Below are 17,818 nucleotides of genomic sequence, written 5' to 3'. Positions count from 1 at the left end.
TTTCGACCGTGGGAGCTACATAAATGTCCTTTAGTCCTAAAAGTAAAGTTCCCTGACCGGGAATCGAATCCTCGCGCGGCGGCGGGGCCCACCGCGGATAGTGGAAGCGCCCGAACCATCGCGATAAACAATTGTCTCGCGAGAGGCATCTCGTCTGGTAGACGATCGAGTTCGAATCCCGACCGAAGTGTAAACAAATGTCACGTGTGTGCCTAAATTGTCCAAATGGCATGCACAAACTTCACCAATAAAACTGATTCTGATTAAGGTTTCAAAATTCAGCCTAATATGGGAGGGGCGTGGTGTTTTGTAATCAGATTACATTTGTGGGAGAGCCAGGGACTCGCGGGATACCGTTTATCTCCACTAGGGGGCGTACAAACATCTTTTACCTGTACTGTAGAGCTTTGAGGGTCGACCCTCCCTTTTCTCCAGGTCACTCCCTATGATGCACACCTAGGGAAAGAAAATAGTGTTACAAAGAAAGACTCACATCACCAAAACATCTGTCTCATTACTTGAGTTTTTCTCCCATGGAATTTTGAAATCCTGGATTTGAATTGATTTTTCCTCCCCCTTTTGTATTAGTATTTTTGCTCTTGATTTTGAACATGGCCAATTCTGGAATACAACTTCTTGGCTTCTCACTAGCCTTTCTGGGCTTCATTGGCGCCATCGCATCCACCATCATGGTGGAATGGAAGGCTTCATCGTACGCTGGAGACAACATTGTTACAGCTCAGGCGCTTTATGAAGGCCTTTGGAAGTCATGTGCAGCACAGAGCACGGGCCAAGTTCAGTGCAAAGTGTATGATTCAATTCTCCAACTACCAGGTGAGGTTCCATTGCATTATTTAGATTTGTATTTTTTTGCTTTACATTTTCCTCTCACAAATATGGGTCAACTAAACCACCTTAAAAAGAGCAGAGTATTAGAATTTGTCTCAATTCGGAATGACCATTGAGGATGATTACATGTTCAATTAAAGATTCAAAGATCATTCCAACCTTCCTTGAGGCAACAAAAAAGGTGCAGCGGGTATGCATGCAGAGACATGTCAGTCAAATACCAAGCACTGGCTCTTCAAAAGGTCTGAGAGGTGGGCGGGGAAGAGGAACACAGTGAATAATATGGGTTTGAAGATGGAAGAAACTTCCTTATGACATCATCTTTCCGACCCTGCGATAAAATCTGTGATAACGGGATGATGTTGGAAAAAAAACCAATACTGTTTTTTTTAAGAGGCAAAGTTTTTACTATATCAGCCTTACTGGGAGTGGAATGTATATTTGGATGATTCGCTAATCACATTAGCGACAGAATTAAGTGCTTTCAAGTCTGTTTTTGCAAATGAACAAATGTTGCCTCGAAAACAAGCTACTGTGTGTTTGCCCCCCCCAGGCATTGTTTTGGGCACACGAGGACTGATGTTGGCGGCCATCTTTATCTGCTTGATTGCCCTCTTGGTGGCAACGATGGGCATGAAGTGCACCACGTGTTTGGCAGACCAGCCGGAGCAGAAAAACAAAGTGGCTTTAAGTAGCGGAATCATCCTGATTATAGCTGGTGATTTGTTTTAAACACATGCTTCTCAGTGGTGGGTGGGGATTACTTTTAATTCACCATTTATTAGTTGTTAAATACATTCACGGATCGTTGTTATTGTTATTAGGATAGCAGTCACCACGAGACGTAGATAGATGGAAGTAAAGCAGACAACATTTACAGCAATGATTCAACAGATTTAAGAAAGAAATTCAGAGATGGGCTATTCCCCGTCCGTTATATGATTGAAAAATACAGTGTGGCTATTTTTGCCACCTCTGAGGGTATAATGCAGAGCTTAAATGAGCTTACATTATTATTATTGCCTCCTGCTTTAAGGTCTGCTTGCTCTGGTGGGAACATCTTGGTACGGCCACAGAATAGCCCAGGAATTTTACAACCCGTTCACACCGACCAATTCCAGGTGAGCTCACTGGAATTCACAATGATGCTTTTATGCTGCTGCGATGTTAAACGTTTGTGATGTCATGGCAGGTATGAATTTGGAAGCGCCCTGTATGTGGGATGGGGAGCTGCAAGCCTCATCATGATCGGGGGAGGCTTCCTGTGCTGCAACTGCTCCAAAAACGACTCGGGCAAAGCTTCACGCTACCCACGAACAAACCCGGCCAGCAACTCGGGCAAAGACTACGTGTAGATTGGCTTTCTAAGCAGAACAAACGGGCCATTGTAGGTTGTTATGTAGGATTTATTGTGCAAGATGTATATTGATATGTGTCACACAGTCTGTTCATTTGCGGTACCTTTGTTTTTATTTTAAATAGGACAGCCCGAACATAAGCATCATTTTTATTATCATTCTCATGTACACTGGCGACAACTAACTGGATGAGTTTACATCAATAAAGCAATATTTGCTATGGATCATTTGTAGTTACGACAAATCACATATCTTTGTCAATCTATACCAGCAATTTATAATGACAGACAGAACTATTATATACTCTTCCGCTAGGTGGCAGAAGACACAATTAACATGAGGATTTACTGATTTTTTTATTTGGTGTATGGGACGGCAAATCCAACCATGAGAATTAACTGATATCAAAGATGTCAATTAATATTTGTATTTATTATCACCCTCAATGGTAAATTTGTGAACGCAGCAGGCCATTAAAAAATAACACAAAGAACACTGAGTCAAAGTTTCCTTGAGTGTAGAAACTAGAGAACAGGAATACGTCCAATTATAAAAGCCAGCAATTTCAGTACATACGAGAGTTGCATGTTATTCCAATTGTGACCTAAGAAAAATGCATTAGTTGCTACTGTAGTAATGTGGAGCCTCTGGGGTCGAAAGTCAGCAAAATGGGAAGGGCACCTGACAAGCATACATACCTCAGTCCGTCCATTCCTGTCCAAGCATGCCTGTTCACTTCAAGATTCAACTATCTGACAGAAAGAACCTGATCCCACGCTTCTATTTCAAAAACAGAACTCAGATTTCTTTTCACCGCAAGGTACCGGAAACGAACAAGCACAAAACATTTTCAATGAAAGAGGAAAGTACAAAATGTAGTTTGCAAAAGTTCCAATGGTGTCTGCTGCAGAGAGCGCCCCCATCTGGTTAGACCTTGATTGATCAGTTAGTAATTTGAATACATCTGGATGAGTTGCACTTTCTGAATTGGACTGCTAAAATAATTATGGAGATTTGTTTTAGCAGTTTGAAAAGGGGTATTTCTATATCATATTTTCATAGTATCTATTTAAAATATAGTATGATTTATTTTATTTTATTTGCAGCTCTGATACTCCTCCGTAGTACTGCTTATTTTGAAACTCACCACAATCATTTGGGAGTACTCAGAAAAATAGAGAAAAGACAATATGATAGTCATCAATTGCCTCAATTTGAATCAACTTGAATATTAAGTGACGTCAATCGACTTCGAGTGCAACCCCCAAATGATAATGATTTAAAACTTCCGATAGAGGGCAACAAAGGACACATTTTCAATAACTGATTTTAGTAGGTCATACGTAGTTCTCAAACATTTTGGGGCCAGAGAAATTTCTAAGGACCCCTTTATAATTCTACAACCAGTACACTGTAACAACCACGATGACCCGAGAATAAAGGTTTTTTTTTCATACGAGGACAAAGTCATATTATTCCGTTATTAAATTACTGCAAATTACTTGTAAGTACGTATTTAATACTATTATACAACATTTTTACTACCGCAAATATCCCCGTTGTGGGACTAATAAAAGTTATTGTATTGAAGTCAAAGTTTAATAAGTGAAGAACATAGTAAATGTTATTTACCAAATGAATTTAGAAAATCCTACGTCATTCTTATAACTTGTTACGCCTTCGAAAGAGTCCCTCTAATTTGGTAAAAGATGTTTGATCGAAAAAAAAAAAGAAAAAAGAAAAAAGGATCTGAAGGCTCTTTTCCTGTAATAAAGACAAGCAAGACTGCTGGAATGGGAAAGTATAAAACCTGAGTTTTGAGCTACTGAGAATTTATTGGGAAATAATTTAAAGCACTTTCCTTGCATTAGATTTGAACATATCTTTACTTTATTTTTCAATTTAAGGTCAAATTAGGTTAGACACAAATTTCTCAAGGCAGAACCTTTGATTAAAACAATACAAAGCAGTTAGCTGAGTTTCCTCCCTAATTGAATTGGGATCCTTACGTAACCGGCCCCATGTGAACCAAAAATATCTGCAGCCGGACTACTACCGAGGTGAGTGGTCTGTGTCATGTTGTGACACGGATCCAAAAGAAGCATAATCTCTTAGGTCAAATCAACTCGATCTGTTAATTCCTTCTGCTGGAACCGTGGAACCACACACTCCGAAGTGCATTGCTGGGAGAGTAGAACTGTCCAAAAGAAAAAAAAAACCAGGGTCATACCAGAGTTGTGTGCTCACAGTTTTTGCTTCAGCAAATGTTGAAATGTTAGGAAAATCAATGATGTCTTGTAAAGTAAAAACATCTCTCAAAACTGAAAGAATGAGGTAGTTTGGCATTTGACATTTTTTGACAGTCTGGGGTTATATGTAGGTGAAATTCTGGCTGCAAATACAGCCATATTGTATGTCAACAACTAACACATCAGCCCAATATTCTCCTTTTGAAACGATGCGACAGCAATATATTTTTGACGGGAGCACACCAAAACAGTAAAAAAAAAAAAAAAAAAAATCCTTTGGCCCACGTGAACATGTCATACTTGTTTTTTTGCTTCTTGAAATAATGCCCGAAGACAATTTTTGACAAGTACTTTTTTGTCTTAAATGTCGATCTCACGAACTTGGCAACCTTTGCTAGAATTGTCGGCAATTCTAGTTAAACAGATCATTTGATTCTACGTATGATATGAAATTATTAATAAATATAATACGATTAGAACATTTAAATATTCATTTCAGCATTTTTAACTTCGCCGACAATAAATAATAAATAATAAATATGAGTCATGAATAAATAATAAACAAATAACACAATAAATAAGAGGAGCAAAACTGAGCTAGTGTGCATACAGCAGACAGTAAGCATAGCGCAAAATACAGGACGCTACGCAGAAAGGGGGAGAGAGTTCAGGATCCTAACAGCCTGGAGTATGAAGCTGTTGGAGAGTTTGGTGGTGCTCCTGTACCTCTTCCCAGAGGGCAGAAGATCAAACAAAGAGTGAGCGGGGTGACTCACTGGTGGAAACTTAGTGCTGTTGTTAGGTTAGTTCGAAGTTTCATCTAGCCAGCATGTTATTCGGGCTGGAAAGCTTACTGATGCTGCAGATGAACCTCATGTGAAGCTAGTTTGTTTTTGTTGAATGATTTAACTAGTGAACAGTCGCTTATGTAACATGATCGTGCATGTGGGTACATGTGCGGTGGTCATTATAAATCAGCAGTATGGTTTATGATTGTATTAGTACTTTGCACAATAGTGGTCATTTAACCGTGCATATTTTGATTCTCATTTGACATCTGATAACATAAAAACTTTTATTTTTGTTAAGTGTGTAATTTATCAATGAATCTGTCACATTGTCTCTCAAGTGGCACCACAAGACTTGCTAAAATAAATAATTTACCAACCGGTCATCTTCGGCTTAACAGGTTTGTTTTGTACGACTGTGACACACTTTAAAAAGTTTTTTTTTTAAGCCTTGCCAGGATTCTCTCTTGGCCCATTTGTGTGTGGATCCGATGAAAAGAAAAAAGAAAAGAAAAGAAAAACAACTTAGCATGGCAATTGAACAAGTAGATTGATTAGTACGTGTCGAATTTCGCCGAGGGTTAAATGTTTGTCTCCGATTTAGAGGGGAAAAAAAGCTTGAATCAAATTTGTAACGGTCAGCTGGGATTAGTTCCACCTCCCCGTGACTCACAACTGCAATACATACTACTATATAGAAAACTGATGTTTGTACACCACAGAGATTTTTAAATGAATACATTACTGTTATTGACCTCAGACACCATGAAAGATGAAAGACATTCACCTACTATATATTCTGCATTTTTGCATGATTCATAAACAAAAAAAGGACAATACCGTGAATCACAACACAAATAGCAATGCATAAAGTTGGATTAATAATATATTGTGTCATTTCCACTGAGCCTGGAGCTACACAGTACTCTAGTTGATCATTAACGTACTATGTGCTGACTGTAAACTTGGGTCAGATGGTTTCAAATTACAGTCCTTCTGTAAGAATATTCACATGCTTAACACAGACTCTTGATTCATTTCATGTCAACATCTGTTACATAGCAAAGGTGATATGACTGTTTTCCATGTAGAACTGCAGCAAGCTTAAAGCATTGACAAGTAGATACACAGGCTCACTAATAATTTGGTTTTATCTGCCACTGTGGAAACAGCTCCAAATTACTTTTGCCACGTATTATGTGCAACTGCAGCTGCAAGTATTTTTTGCCTTTAAGCGTTTACCTCCACAATGGGTTTGAAATACGACAAACAATGAAACTTTCAGATTTTGATTCATGAGCTTTCACAAAAATGATCAGATTTTTCATTTCTTATGTCTCATGTCTGAAAAAAAAAAACACCACAGGAGGGCAGCCGATATTGCGAGTACCGATACCAGCCAGTTATCTCTACTAAACCACACGTGGTATAGGTACTCGCCCATTCCTAATGTAAAGCACTAATCACATTGACGGAACTGTAAATCCAGATAATGCTTTGCCAGAAAACATTGGATGAATAATAATTGTTGTTTTGTATTTCATATCCATGGTGGCAAAATAGTTGCACGTTATCACTCACCTGACAGGACCAAATTAATTACCAGTACGCTGGCTCTGTCAATAACCAGCAAGGAAAATTTGGCTGTGCCAGTGGCAAGGACAATAGTAGTCATAAATTTTGCAGTTATTTTGTTTGTAGTCTGTGACACACAACTATTGTGTTTATTATTTCCTGTTGCTTAAAACTATTCCAAACACACTTGGAGTGAAGAAATTAATCTTTCAACACGTCAATAAAATGTATACATTTGATTGGTTTTGCAATGTTGTGATATTTTGGTGATTATTTTTATAAAATAAACAATAATTACCGTATTTTCTGGACTATAAGGCGCACTTAAATACCTAAAACTTTCTCAAAAGCCGACAGTGTGCCTTATAGTCCGGTGCGCCTTATATATGGACCAAATTCCTAAATTTAAACTGGCCCGAAGCATTGTGTCATGAAATCAATCATAATTGGCACGCTGAAGACTATCAATCATAAATCAAAAAGACTATGGATCATTATTTTGTGATTATAAAGTAATTAGTTGTTCTGAAGTTGAAATAAAGAAGCTAAAATAGAGAATGATTTGATTTGGATTCAAAATCTGACATGATGCATTAATGGTGCGCCTTATAGTCCGGTGCTTATATAAGGACAACGTTTTAAAATGGGCCATTCATTGAAGGAGTACCTTATGGTCCGGTGCGCCTTATAGTCCGAAAAATATGGTACATAAAAAGTATGTCACCCAGGATTTGTTGTTTTAACAGGCTTTTGTTTCTTTGTGTCTTGAGAGAAACATGAAAATGATTCACCTCAACGGTTGTACAACTACTGCAAAGGCGCCACGGGACTGACACGTGGTTGTCATCATAAGACACACAGAGCGCCAGATATCATTTTAGGATGCGAGCACATGCTGTCTTCACTGCTCTCACTGTTGCGTTTCCTCCGAGAAGCTGCTGACTGATTTGAAGGAGTCATTTCATTCTGCTCTACTATTTCAAAACAAAGACTATTTTCTAGTTAAGCCTGAATAAACTGAATAAACACAAAGAAGACTGACTTGCGGTTTTACATGTTTGTAGTCTTGGAAAGCCATCTTTACAAATGTATGTTTTGGGATGAAGCAACTCGTACGACCTGGCAATTGAATTGCGAGTTAAAAAAGGCAACCACTGTGGTTTTGGCAGATTTGTCCCATTTTACATGGGCCAGCACTGCTGATTCTGAAGGCCCTGGGCAGATTTGATAGACATGGCAACATATAGAGAATGAAGAAATAAAAAAACAGACACGTATTGGAAGTACAAAGCAATCTAAGCAGAAGAAAGGCTACAAAATGGAGGGAATAAACTTTTGAAAATAAATAAAGCTGTTTTATCAAAACTTGATGGTTTGTCTGTTAAAAGAAGCAAATAACACAGAAAGGTTTTCAAAATTATTTATTTTTTTCCCTCATCTTAGCTTTTTTTTATCCAAGTTGGACCGCAATGATGCGTCAGGAAAAAGTACATTGAATACACAAAGTAAGGTGCCTTTTTCTTTCCCATCTATCCTTCCACTTATTTTATGTGCGATTGAACAAATGTGGCCATACCGTTGGTAGTTGCAGTAGTACAAGGCTTCTTCTGAGATGACAAGTGTGTAATTCCTATAATCTGTTTAGATCAACTAAACCAAGGAAGCCACATGTATCTGTCAGAGTGGATAACTCCGTTGAAAAGTGAAGAGGAAATTGTGAAATCTTTTACTTGAAAATATGTTCCCATCGCAACCTCAAGTAGCTGTTGTTGGAAATTGCGATTGGGCTGCCATTCCCCTACAATTTATTAAATTGCAAACTGCGCTTTGGTTGCCGTGGTGACGTGAAGGCTCTGTAATAACGGATGGACGTCTCTGATGTCGTCAATTGTACAGTGGTTATAAAAATTCTTTTGAGAAAATCAGACTTTTATTTCTAGACACATTTTATATTCATTTAATTGTTTCCGTTAGCTTTGGATAAATTCAAATTAGATGCTGAGTATATTTAAAAAAAAAAAAAAAAAAAACGCTCACGTGAAGAACAATAAGATCATCGTGGCTCGGGGGGCCTCATGTGGACACTGTGTTCCCATCTGATTAAATTAACCAAGATCATGTGGGTTTTTGCTCCAACGACACACAGTAACAACGTGAAGTTTTGATCAATCCTTAACAATTCCATTTAAGGGCTGTGAGCACACTGCTGTTCTTTGTTTTTTTTTTCCTTCTTCTGAAATTATCTTTAATTAGGGCCAGATGACATTATTTCACACTCAATTCCGATGCCCTTTGCCAGTTCATAAGCGGAAAAACAATCCAAAGAAAGACATTTTGAAGTCTTGGGCGATATCTTCATTCCCCCAATGATGAAAGAAGATGACAGATCATTTTAGAGGAATTACAGCGTCTTGCTTTCACGCTGTCTCACATTGATCACTGAAAGTTCCAAAAAAAACATTTTTTTAAACAGGGGCAGTCGTGAGAAGGTCCGTAAGAGCCTTCTGTAGAGTTATTCAACAATCCGTAGGATGGGATGTGCATAATCATATTGTCCAGGGCTACTTTAGGACAAGGAATGTAGCATTGCACATCCAAATGGGAGGAGTGGCTATTGTGGGAAGGGAGGGGGGCATGTACTGTCATTGCACTTCACAAATCATGATTTGTGAGATGTGGAATTCCAGATGTGATGACCTCAGATAATATTCATGTGTTCTTTTCAGCTGTGTTTTTCACTAATAGCAGGATGCCTAGCTGTTTATTTTCTAGAATTGATATAAAAGTGTCACAAGTGAGCGGAGGCTTATCTAAAAGAAAAAATGATGCAAAAATATAAACCTTAGGGATATTATTAGGCTTTCGGGTTAATCTCTCTCAAATTCCGACTGGAAGTCAAAGTTTCAGCACAACTGCGAGAGACAAAATGAGGCTTCATGTCCTCAGAGGAAAGGCATAGAGGAAGTACAGAATCAAAAAGTATTCTGTAGGGTTGCACAAAGCAACATGACAAACATGACAGCTGTAAAAAAAATAAATAAAAAAAAAATTGTCATGATTTTTATAGCTGACTTTGTCAGTCTTGATTCCTCTTGTTAACCATTTCTGGTTTGGGCCTACGTATGTATGTGCAGAGCTCCCTGCATTATATCCATCCTCGTGTGTTCTGGGAGAGGAATGTGATCTTTCTAACCCACTCTGATCTCCTGTGTGCAGACGGCAAACTATTTGTGAACTCTCTGACCGCATTGAGGATCGTCAGCGTTCAGATGACGGACAGCAAACGTCTTGGAAAAAAAATATAGCAATTCATTTTGTTGTCAGCTACTGAGATGCCGACAACGTTTTGCTCGGAGTTGCCACATCAACGTTAACGTTTCAGGGCCTTCACAATCAGTAGTTCTGGCTGACTACTGTTTATCAGATTTCAAATTTGGCCTTGGCCCAAAATAAGGTTCTCATTTTTCCTGTCCTTTGATTGGTTGGTCAGAGCATAACAGATCAACTCTCAAAAGACAAGCAGACATTCATGCATTTAATTATGATATTGTATCTGGCCATGTGATTTCAATTGTTACAGATTTTGTCACGTTATTAAATAAATACTGGATATTCACACATATTTGTCGGATCAAGTTAGGACAAGTGGTAGAGTGAAATAGGAAAATCGGTGTCAGTCTGTGTTTTGACCCCGCGGGGGACAAGTGATCCAGGCTGCAGACACTTGCCAGCCATGGAAGTCTGTCACCTGGGGGTGTCGAATGCAAAGCCGGGGGCACTGGCCCTGCTGGCTTGTGACCAAAGAACTGATGATCACAACTCCCCGCCGCCGCTGTGCGAGGGACTTATTTACCACATGCTCAGGTTTCACGTGTGGTCCTTGACAGGGCTTGTGAAACTAAAGAGACGAGCTGGAATTCCATCCCGTGACCCAAAGATGAATGGTCCTCCTGTGGCATGGTTTTTGATGGGCTTTTTTAAAATTCCCATTTCTCTTACGGCAGCAGTTGTTTAACATAAAACGTGTACATTGTTTGACTATGCATTGTGTCAGGGGACGAAATGTATGCTGGGATATCTTTAGAGCCGAACTTTATTTAATCTCAACACGAAGTCAGCACAAAAACAGAAATCCATCGGTCAATGGCTGTCTCGTAAAATGACCCTGCACAGTTTAAGTGACACTAGGCAGTGATTCCAGCTAGTATATGGTCTGAATGGTGACCAGCCCAAAATGTAACCTACTTTTGGTCCAGCTGCAGAGTGGCCATAGCTTACCCATGATATTAATGAGGACAAATAGTGCAGAAAATGAATGGAGGTATTATTTTTTGGGGGGAAATCCAGAGCAAATTCTGACAATTCATTCGTGGTCCCTCAAACCACAGCAGTTTGGCAGCATAACAATAAACAAGAAAATATCATGGCCGTTAAAATGTAGAGCAATTTCTGACACACATTCAATCCCAAAGTGCCCTTCTAGACCATTGCGATTCAGGCAAAAAAAAAAAATCATTCAAATGGAAAAACATTGTGTCTATGCCTTAAGCGTGACAAGGAAAACACAAGCATTAAAAAAAATTAAAAAAGATTGTAATGGGAAACAACACAGTTTACAGGGCTTATCCACAACTGCCCTTTGGGCCAATGGAAAAACAGATACAACAACAACAACAAGTGAGACAGACACTGAGGAAACACACACAAATCTACATTAGGAAAAAAAAAAAAAATTCCTACAATATCACTCACTATGATCATCCATCTCCCAAGATAATAAATTAACCAGCGCTACGAGGCATATAACACCACATATGCTATCTTCTTTCAACTCCGAGCCCTCCGACTAGATTCGCCACAATTTATAGCCTGACCTTGAATCATGTGAGCGAGCGCTTGATTCAGGACAGAGTGTGCACATATTGATCGTCCGGCCACCCAGGAAAGGTCAATAGCAGCGACTTCTGAAGCTGGTTATGGGTGTGTAATAAACAGCTTGTTGAACTGTGACTAGCGTAACATCTACTTCCCACTACAACATCGTACACTGAACACGTGTTTTGCAAAGCTGGAGCCTTTGAACACAAACTTTTCAAATGATATTTAATTAGGCAATAACTTGCTCACTGAGGTTTTCCCCCATCTGGAATATTTTTCCTCAAAGTGCTTTCTTTTGAATTCGTTGGTATATTGTGACTCGTATTTCCCTGGCTCGTCAGGGCCTTTCGAGGTAAAATTTAAAAATGCAATGCTTTCAGAGAAAAAGGAACTCAAGCGCTAGTGTGAAACTACTCGTCAGACTGGAAGAACGTGAAATACTTTAGAATCAACCCACTCATACGGGAATAACTGTTGCATCATTTTGTGGTCTTGAGGTTTGGGAAGTATGGGGGTTTTTTGGGAGCGCCATAATGATACTACGCTTATACTTGTGCAATGAGACACTTAAGAAACTGAATTTATAACACATGACAAATGGTACAGATTTTAGCACAAGGGTCATGGAAGTTGACACATCTCATTTATTTTCAAATAAAATGGCAGGCCGGATGTGGCCCCCGGGCCTCAAGTTTGACACCTGTGCAGTAGAATGTAAATACACAAGGTGTCCCAAAGGTATACAAGACATAAATTCTATTTTGTTTCAGGAATAACTCACATTGGAGAGTTTAGATTCAGTCTCTCGAGTGGGCTCTACTGCAACTCGACATCGGCAAAAGCTCGTTTCCGCGAATGCTTCGGAGAGTGATGAAGTGTTACCCGTGCAGACTTCAAGTTGTTCAAAGGCTTCAAGGACGCTCAACAACTTGAAGTCAAAGTCGAACTTTGTTGTTACACGAAGGATTAGAGGCAAAGCCATGTGCTTGGTGCTCTACACTTGAGCTTTTTCCATTTTTCATGTTGCACCAGCATTCCTGGGACGAGTAGTGCATGTTTTTTAGCTGTCAAGCAATCCACGTGAATCTTCCACACCATCTTGCAGAGGGTGGCACAAATCCAGCGCTGGAGGACACCACATTTGCTGAGCAACATGCACACACACGTTCACACGTACACACACACACGACATAGATTACACGTTAACCTGTTTTTCTGATAGTCTTGCGTCAGTAGCACACTGCTCGCTCCAGGATGTTTTTTTTTTTTACTTCAAACTGTGATAACAAGCACATCAAATAGTTGTTGAAATCACTGAAAACTCAATTTCATAAAGGTTCTCTTGTAACGGCAATTTGTGTTTTCGCAACTCACAATGAAATCAGTATGGAGTCGATTCACAGAAAGAAATGTGCCCTGTCGTTGACCACTCTTTTCAAATACAGAGTTCGGGTTGCATGGTGATATATAATATTTGGCAGAAGTCCGAGGCAGCTCGCACCCTGGTAGGACACTGTGATATTTACCTCACGCTGGCCTGCCTATGTTGTAACCCTGGCTCGAGGTCAAGGATGAATCTGTGGCATGAACGTGCAAGGAATGTTCCACGGAAAGCAGCTGAACCTGACTGTGATTTACGCAGAAAAAACGAGAAGACATTTCAATATTATCAAGTGGGTTGACATGATTGATATTTTTTTTTATTTGTTTATTTTTATATAACTGGTGCGTGACGCTTTTGTAAGAATCGTCTGTGTCTGTCTGTCTGTCTGTCTGTCTCTATCTATCTATCTATCTATCTATCTATCTATCTATCTATCTATCTATCTATCTATCTATCTATCTATCTATCTATCTATCTATCTATCTATCTATCTATCTATCTATCTATCTATCTATCTATCTATCTATCTATCTATCTATCTATCTATCTATCTATCTATCTATCTATCTATCTATCTATCTATCTATCTATCTATCTATCTATCTATCTATCTATCTATCTATCTATCTATCTATCTATCTATCTATCTATCTATCTATCTATCTATCTATCTATCTATCTATCTATCTATCTATCTATCTATCTATCTATCTATCTATCTATCTATCTATCTATCTATCTATCTATCTATCTATCTATCTATCTATCTATCTATCTATCTATCTATCTATCTATCTATCTATCTATCTATCTATCTATCTATCTATCTATCTATCTATCCGCCTTTCAGTTTGTGGTCATCACCTTCAGCCTGGAAGCTTCCTCAAGTGTCCTTGTGCTGTCAATTCAACGTGGATTATTTACTATCAATAAAGCAACCATGAGGGCGGAATGGGATGAATCTGTCCTTTTCGGAAATGAAAAATCACATGCTCGTCATTTGACGACATCTTTCATGGGAGAAGTAGGCAGTTGTACCCGCAAGACAACAGTGTCAGCTCTGTTCTTGCTGAGCTTCTTCAGCTGAGATAAAATCATCTCATTTAGAAGGAGAGCCCTCGTTATCATTGGCAATTTCAGCAAACGGGACAAACATCCATTCACACTAGCATGAACACTTATGGACGATTTAAACTAAGTGTTGAATGAACCCAACAGGCAACACACACACAATGGCCCTTGGATGCTGTGGGCGTGTCTCCTGGGAAAAAGGGATGCTATTCCAGCCAGCATCTTTCACGTTTGAACTGTGAAAATAGAACCGCATCTGTTGACTGGAGACATACGTTTAAACATCTAAACCTCAAAACTGGCTGCTAGAACCACTAGGGGACCATCCTACCTATTACTTTGACACAACTATTGAAATTCTACTTTCAAGAATTTCCTTTTCCAAATGTTTGTGTTATCTCTGAAACAGAAATAAATGGACTCTTATTTGAAGTATTTCTTCCTCCGCCCACTCTCCCGCTTGGCCTTTCTCCTGGATCATTGAGTAAACATGCAGTAAACACGACAGCCGGCTACCTTCCAGCACCTTCCAGAGCCACTGTTTACATTTCAGTGACATTAAACAACAGCCCACCTCACTTTGTGTGGAGTTTCTACAGAGTGTTCGGGAGCAAAGGGGCAAACTATTTGGCTGTAGAGGCCGCGGCCAAAATGACATCGGAATCACTCAGTCATCATGAAAAACACTAAAATGCTCAGCTCTTATTAGAAAAAAGGCTAAACATTTACACACATATCAGCAAATGAGGTTTCAAAAAATGTTTTTCCTTCAATTTATTTCGTATTTTCCCTTGCGTCTGTGATTATGGTACGACCCGCAGCGACTCAGCTAACCACACTTGTACTTGTGTTGTCATTTTAATCATGAATATTGTATTCTCATCATTGATCATACTGAACATTTTGAATATGCCCACCCTGTTATTATGAGGTAGCAGTTCCCCATAATGACAGGTTGGACATGTGCTTCAAGGAAGTCCTCCAATGTTTTCACTAACATCACAACGAGCATTTTGCCTGTCTTCAATAGGGGCTGAAACAGTAGATAGTGCAGGATGGATATTTACACTTACATATCAGAATATTATAATCTCATATCATTTACATTTGTCTTTTTTTATGTTGTGTTGTCATATGCAAATAAAAAGTCAAATAGAAAATCTACTTCAGTACAGTGACGGAGAAATTCATCACCCGATTGAAAAACCGAGAGAAATTCCTAATTTTTCAATCGCGGAAGTCTTTGTGGCGCTGAACGAGCTTGTTGAAACAAAATACATGGCCCAAATTATTTACCCTCCCTCCAAATATGTGACCAGCTTCTCTATTACGACGCTAAGCGTCCAAACCTCAGCTACTGGAGAGGTGCCCAGGGAAACATCAATAAAATCCCTCTGCCTCTCACATGCATGAACACATACACACATATGCATATACACACACACACACACACACACACCACAACCCCCTGTTTATGCACGGGCAGCCCCCCCCCCCCCCCAACACCAACCAATCCACGAGCTTTGCTGTAAAACAACAGGGGAATCTGCCATGTCGACATGGTGTACCCTGGTACTTTTCCACAGTAAAAAAAAAAAAGGAGGGGGGTGTAATGTGTTTTTGTTTGTTTTGTGCATTGCTTATTGCTTAACAATCCATATAAGCAAGGTACAGTATGATCAATTCCTCACAGTGACTTTTTTCTTTTATCAAGCACACGCTCAACAGTTGATTTTTTTTTTTTTTTTTACTCTTTGTTTGCCGGATATTTATTCAATGTACTGGAAAAAGCATTACAAAAGGGCATATAAAAGGATAAAGAGAAACTGTTGTCTCTCTGCTTGTTACGCACTAATTGTGTGGATCCGTCACTTAAACCTTCCACTCCAAACTTAATCCATTTAGCCGGCGACGAGTGAGCATGCATTCTTTGGTATGTACAACAAGGCCACCATTCTTGTGAGTGCCCTGCGGACGCCAATACACCACAGACATGGCTGACTTTGAGCAGACAGTCCATTGCTTGACAATTGACTTGCTGTCATCAACAGAAATAGTTGTTTCTATAGTTGTAATGAGGAGAATAAAATTGTTACGGTTCACTATGGTGGTCTGGAGCAGTGTTGTCAAAGCAGCAAAGGAGAAGTTGCCAGTTGTGTCAGCAAGGATATGAAATTGATTAGAATATGTATGTTACAATAGATGCATTGATACTTGTTGACGTTATTATAGTTGTGTCTGTTCTGTGAATTTTAATTTAAAATTTAAATGTTCATTTCAAATGTGTGTTTGAATGTATTTAATTCTTTATTTTAATTTAAATTTAATACTTTTGGTTCTGTATTTATTTTATTTCATAACATACTTTTTTTTTTCCATTTTATGTATTCGTTTGGTTGTGCAGATTATTTTTCTTTAAATGTTAATTCTGGATGTTAATGTCGTTTTGTTTATATCACTATCTCAATTAAAAGTGAAATTTTAATGTAATTGGTTGTGTTTAATTTTTATATTTTATTTTTAATGCATTCTACATTTCGTATTTTTATGTTTCTCTTTTTCTGTCATCCTAGTGAGGATAAACGGTTCGGAGAACGACGAAACGTAACAGATGGGTTTTAACAACATTCATTTTAAAAACTGTAAATGTTAATTGCATTTCGAGAGCCTGTTTGAAGGCAACAGTAGCACTTACTTGATGCATGAGGGTCATGTGAATAATGATGCAAAGGCTGCATACCACCTGCAAGTCAACTCCCTGTAAGCTTTGGACATACGTAATTAAAGAGGCTCAAAGTTCAAAACGCACAGCTCGCATAGACTTTCCATACTCACTGGAGTGTTTCAACACGGTGAACAACATGCACCTTGGCAACGGCTACAAAAAAAGGCACTGGGTTACTATGCTATAAATAAAAAAGGCAGGTATTTGGAGGGCTTGTTTATTCAAATCATTGTTCTGTTCCCTTTTAAGAGTACTTTTGGCGTAAGGCAGGCATTTAGAAACTCTTACAAGTAGTCACGTTGTGGGATTTTTTTTTTTTTTTGATTGCTGTAATTCTGCTCTCAAGTGCAAGGTTGCTTGAAGAGGAATGAATACCTTCCCCCCTCTGGCTATGTGAAGACCAAACTAGTTTCAGAGTCATATTTTACTGACATGACCTTTGATCCCTGTCAGGCAACCATGTGCCTGGGTCATGTTTTGGGACAGGCACGTAGATATGCGTCTGCGTCTAAGCCCTGGGTCAGCTGAGTTCATTCCAGGGGGTTGGGTGCGCTTGTTAACACAGACAAATTACCCCCCCCCCTCCTTTTTATATATATATATATATTACTTTTACTGTCTGTATGCACACTGGCTCTTATTTGTTGTGTTATCTGTTTATTTATTATTTATTATTACTCTTATTATTTATTGTTTGTCCCTTCTTGTTTTTTATATTGCGTCATTTACTTGTATGTCTATCATGTAATATGTCTTGTCACCGTGGGATAGAGAAAACGTAATTTCAATCTCTTTGTGTGTCTCGGCATGTGAAGACGTTGACAATAAAGCAGACTTTGACTTTGGAAAAAAATAATAAATAAATAAATATATATATATATATATATATATATATATATTTTCTCTTTTCTCCTATGTGCTGGTGTGGCCACTTAAGAGCG

General features: G+C 38.8%; 1 protein-coding gene and 2 long non-coding RNA genes across 4 annotated transcripts; 1 reads left to right on the top strand and 2 right to left on the bottom strand.

Annotated features, from left to right (window-relative positions):
- Positions 1–412: 412 nt before the first annotated feature.
- LOC133165181 (claudin-7-like) lies at positions 413–2,431 on the top strand. 2 transcript variants are annotated; one of them, XM_061294669.1, is made up of 4 exons: positions 416–834; positions 1,403–1,567; positions 1,886–1,970; positions 2,042–2,431. In XM_061294669.1, exons 1-4 carry the CDS (start codon positions 612–614, stop codon positions 2,202–2,204), a joined length of 636 nt encoding a protein of 211 aa, XP_061150653.1. In that variant the 5' UTR covers positions 416–611; the 3' UTR covers positions 2,205–2,431. The 2 variants fall into 2 exon arrangements, with proteins under 2 accessions (XP_061150654.1, XP_061150653.1); XM_061294670.1 differs by lacking the exon at positions 1,403–1,567 and having other exon boundaries at positions 413–834.
- LOC133165216 (uncharacterized) lies at positions 426–10,722 on the bottom strand. The gene is made up of 2 exons (XR_009717526.1): positions 2,906–10,722; positions 426–456 (listed from the first exon to the last, which is right to left on the bottom strand). It is a non-coding gene; the product is annotated as an uncharacterized LOC133165216 (long non-coding RNA).
- A 195-nt stretch (positions 10,723–10,917) lies between these two features.
- LOC133165220 (uncharacterized) lies at positions 10,918–17,071 on the bottom strand. Its single transcript, XR_009717531.1, has 3 exons — positions 16,848–17,071; positions 13,224–13,324; positions 10,918–12,841 (listed from the first exon to the last, which is right to left on the bottom strand). It is a non-coding gene; the product is annotated as an uncharacterized LOC133165220 (long non-coding RNA).
- Between the last annotated feature and the right edge of the window lie 747 nt (positions 17,072–17,818).

This window comes from Syngnathus typhle, linkage group LG13 (assembly GCF_033458585.1).
Source record: "Syngnathus typhle isolate RoL2023-S1 ecotype Sweden linkage group LG13, RoL_Styp_1.0, whole genome shotgun sequence".
NCBI classification, from domain to species: domain Eukaryota; kingdom Metazoa; phylum Chordata; class Actinopteri; order Syngnathiformes; family Syngnathidae; genus Syngnathus; species Syngnathus typhle.
Note: the sequence above shows the minus strand (reverse complement) of the source record. Positions and strands in the feature narration are given on the sequence as shown.

Bases quoted from the DNA above. Each gene is read 5' to 3' on its own strand.
- LOC133165181 (XM_061294669.1), top strand. From the start codon at position 612: ATGGCCAATTCTGGAATACAACTTCTTGGCTTCTCACTAGCCTTTCTG. The intron at 835-1,402 runs GTGAGGTTCCAT...TGCCCCCCCCAG, and splicing joins TTCAATTCTCCAACTACCAG to GCATTGTTTTGGGCACACGA. The intron at 1,568-1,885 runs GTGATTTGTTTT...TCCTGCTTTAAG, and splicing joins AATCATCCTGATTATAGCTG to GTCTGCTTGCTCTGGTGGGA.